Source organism: Zea mays, chromosome 5 (assembly GCF_902167145.1).
Source record: "Zea mays cultivar B73 chromosome 5, Zm-B73-REFERENCE-NAM-5.0, whole genome shotgun sequence".
Classification (NCBI taxonomy): domain Eukaryota; kingdom Viridiplantae; phylum Streptophyta; class Magnoliopsida; order Poales; family Poaceae; genus Zea; species Zea mays.
The window spans coordinates 218,087,422-218,091,032 of NC_050100.1; the positions used below are offsets into that span (position 1 = coordinate 218,087,422).

At 58.0% G+C, this 3,611-nt stretch overlaps 1 protein-coding gene across 1 annotated transcript; it reads left to right on the plus strand.

Annotated features, from left to right (window-relative positions):
* Positions 1–1,556: 1,556 nt before the first annotated feature.
* Positions 1,557–3,189, plus strand: LOC606441 (Cyclin-dependent kinase inhibitor 2). The gene is given in 4 exon segments (NM_001112309.2): positions 1,557–2,121; positions 2,254–2,324; positions 2,430–2,621; positions 2,854–3,189. Coding segments are annotated over 4 exon segments (762 nt in total). The 5' UTR covers positions 1,557–1,701; the 3' UTR covers positions 2,933–3,189.
* The last annotated feature ends 422 nt before the right edge of the window (positions 3,190–3,611 follow it).

The following is a 3,611-nucleotide window of genomic DNA, read 5'->3' on the forward strand; positions in this document are numbered from 1 at the left end:
CTGTACTGATCCAAACGGCACCACTTCCCTGCCAACATACTCGTACCAGTAGTACGTAGGAGTAGGATATCTCAACGCTGATTGCAAGAGGACAGGGCAACGCGTCCAAGGCGAAGGACGCTTGGACGCAGGACACCGCCATGCATACATCGCCAAGAATCCAAAGTATTGTGTGTGTGTCAGTGTGTGTCCATGACGATGAAGACACACGTGCACGCCGCAGCTCATCGGAACGGTGCGAGTGCTTGTGGTGCCCGGCGCCGGTTTATGGTTTCTTGCGGGCCGGGCCGTCCACTCGGCGCGAGACAGACAGTACCAGACTACCGGTAGTCCGGTACCACCTGTGACTGTGAGCGCGTCGATCCAGGGGGCCTGCTGGCTGGTCTGCTCCGCTCGGCTCGGCGATCCGCCTGCTGCTTGCTACGTATGCTACCTGTCGTGTCCGCGACTACGAGGCGCACGGTGCCGTGCGACGACATGGCCGCGCCCTGTGTGGATCTGTACGGCGGGCGCGGGGGCATCGGCGCCCAACAAATCGCCCGCTCTGGTTCACATGATCGGTTAGCATAAATAAACAATCTGTGACAGTTTTTTTTTTTTTTTGCTCTACCACGGGCGCGGGCGTTCCAGTTCCCAGGAGTACTGTAATACGTACGATACGACAGACACTTGCAGCAGAGGTGTTTCGGCCGACAGCCTCTCGTCGGTTGCAGGCGGATAGAAGAACCCGAATGTACAGTACTAGGCCGGCCCTACACTGTTCGCTGGACCGGGCCCATCCTGCCCCAACCAAACCCTGCTCCTGTCCTGTGCCAGACAGCATACACTTCTCCTCTTTAATTATTTATTTGTTTGTTTGTTTGTTTTTGAGACTAACAGAACGGCACGCTTTTTTCAGAGAGAACCTTTCGGGAGCGCTGTACTGCGTCGTCTGCTTGCTTCGGACCACACAACACAACCCAGAGCACCCGTCCAGCCCAAGTTTCTTTCGTTCGTCAGGTAAGGCTGCACACCCTGCAACGGCCAACGGAGCCCCTTAGCGCTTCTGTTTCCCTCTCTTTTCATTTGCCCCCAGATTTCCGTATGTCCCGTAACGCTCTGTCCACGGGAACAAAGCCTGCAACGCAAGCATCGCAACGTCCCTCTCCGTGAAACTGTACAGTAGTACGGTGGTGCGGCCGGTTTTTAACGCGCCGCCCTTCCGCTCCTCGCCGTTAATAAAGGTTTCGAATTTTTCTGAAACCCCAGGCTGGGCACGCCAACCGTCCGATCCGCCGCGCTACACGTGTCAAACGGAGACCCCGCGGGGCCTATCAGCGTGTGTGCGCCAGGCGCCGAAGCTTCCTCCGTTACGTTACGTTACGTTCCCGTCTGTGGGATGCACGCCGTTCCCACCGGCTACACTACACCCCGACCGGCACCATCCGGCTAACGGCGGCGCTGCCGTCAGGGAGAGGGCCGGTCCTGACCGTCGGATCCGGGTCTCCGCCCCGCGGCCGCGGCATCTTATATTTGTACGCGCACGCGGGCGGCCCGACCCGACGGGTTGTGTGTCTGTGTGATTGTGATAGAATCCAAAGACGCAAGCGGCTGAAGGCAGCAGCGCCGCGCAGGCGTTGTGGCCTTGTGGGAGAGGAAAAAGAGAAAGAGGAACCGGCCTAGACAAGCAAGCGAGAGGGCAGGGCCGCGGCGTTGCGTCAGATGGGGAAGTACATGCGCAAGTGCAGGGGGGCCGCAGGCGCGGAGGTCGCCGCCGTCGAGGTTACGCAGGTCGTCGGCGTCCGCACGAGGTCCAGGTCCGCGGCGGCGACCGGCGGTGTCGCGAAGGTCGTCGCCCCGAGGAGGAAGAGGGCGCCGGCGGGGGAGCCTGCTGCCTCCGTGGGCGCTGGTGGGGACGGCGGAAGCTGCTACATCCACCTGCGTAGCCGCATGCTGTTCATGGCACCGCCTCAGCCGCAGCCGCCGTCGGTTCCGACCCCGGCGGAGGCTGCTGATGGCGCTGCAGGACAGCAGGGCGCGGCGCTCGCGGCCGGGCTCTCGCGTTGCTCCAGCACGGCGTCGTCGGTGCACGTGGGGGGTCAGCGCGGGAGCCACACCTGCCGCTCCGACGACGCTGCAGAGGTGTGAGAGAGAGAGAGAGAGAGCCAAACCCTAGAATTATTCGAATTCAAAAACGGACCGAGATCTCCAGCGCTACTCGTTGCTGAATTTCGTGGCTTTCTTTTGGTTTTGGGTCTCTCTACGACGTAACAGGCTGGCGGGGATCACGTCCTGGTGGATGTCTCGGCGGCGAGCAACTCCGGGAGCGGCCCAGACCGCGAGAGGTTGGAGAATTCTCCCTTTGTGTCTCGCGATTCCTGCTGAATTATGCCTTCCGCCGTGCTCCTGACGTCGTTCCGCGCCGCGCCTGTGGGTTTTGGAAAATTCAGGCGAGAGACGACGCCATCGAGCCGGGCGCACGGCGAGCTCAGCGATCTGGAGTCGGATCTGGCGGGGCACAAGACTGGCCCGTCGCTACCGGCGGCAACGCCGGCTGCGGAGCTGATCGTGCCGCCAGCACACGAGATCCAGGAGTTCTTCGCCGCCGCCGAGGCGGCCCAGGCCAAGCGCTTTGCTTCCAAGTAAGACTCCTCGCCAATAATCTACCGGCGCGGCCGCGCGTCCAGAAAATTTTGGTTTTACCGCGTGCTCCCGCCGCGTAGCATGCAGGAACGAATTACTGTGTTACTCGATCTCTTACCGCACGCAAATCCCTTCTCCGTCGTTAATTTCGTGGGTTATACCGCGGCCGGGCGGCGGCGTGCTGAATTGCTAACCTGACGTGCGTGTGATCTACCTTGTTGGCCGGGACAGGTACAACTTCGACTTCGTCCGTGGCGTGCCCCTCGACGCCGGCGGCCGGTTCGAGTGGGCGCCGGTGGTCAGCATCTGAAGCGAGCGTGCGTCCGGTGCAAGGTGAAGCTAGAAAGAGAAAAGATGCCCCCCCCAACAAACATAACGGAGAAGAGAAAAACCAAACAATTAAGCAGCTTTATATAGCCTAAGCTAACCACCACCATTCATCTCGTCCAAATGCCTTGCTTTTCTCTGGAGCTAGCAGGAGCGTAGTTATTATTTAGTACTACTTTACTTATTCAGAGGTTATCTTGACCCCGATAGATCAATCCGCTTACTGTGTAATTTGTCTCATGCATCTTAGATGGAGTTTAATCGTCTTAATTTATTACTGTACAGCAGCTTGCTGGCTTGCAAAGAAAGATCTGGTTTGTCTCTAATCCGAGTCACGTTTAGCTACCGCGCGTGTCGGCGTGTACGCTGCTTGTTGGATATACATCCTCTCCTGTTGCTGGTCCCGAAATCCTCTGATCCTTCTGCATCACGCCATTTCTTCCATCCATCTGGATCTGGCGGTACTTTCGTTTCGTATCAACCTCCCCGTACGTACTAATACATACATCAAAGTGAATTTTTTTTACCAAACGTCTTATATGTATTTGGTGGATCGAGAATTCGAGATATATATCGAGAGGTAGCAGCAAGAACCATGCATGGTGACGTACGTACACCGCACGAACTGTCTCGGCGAGATTAATCAATCTTTTATCCCGGTA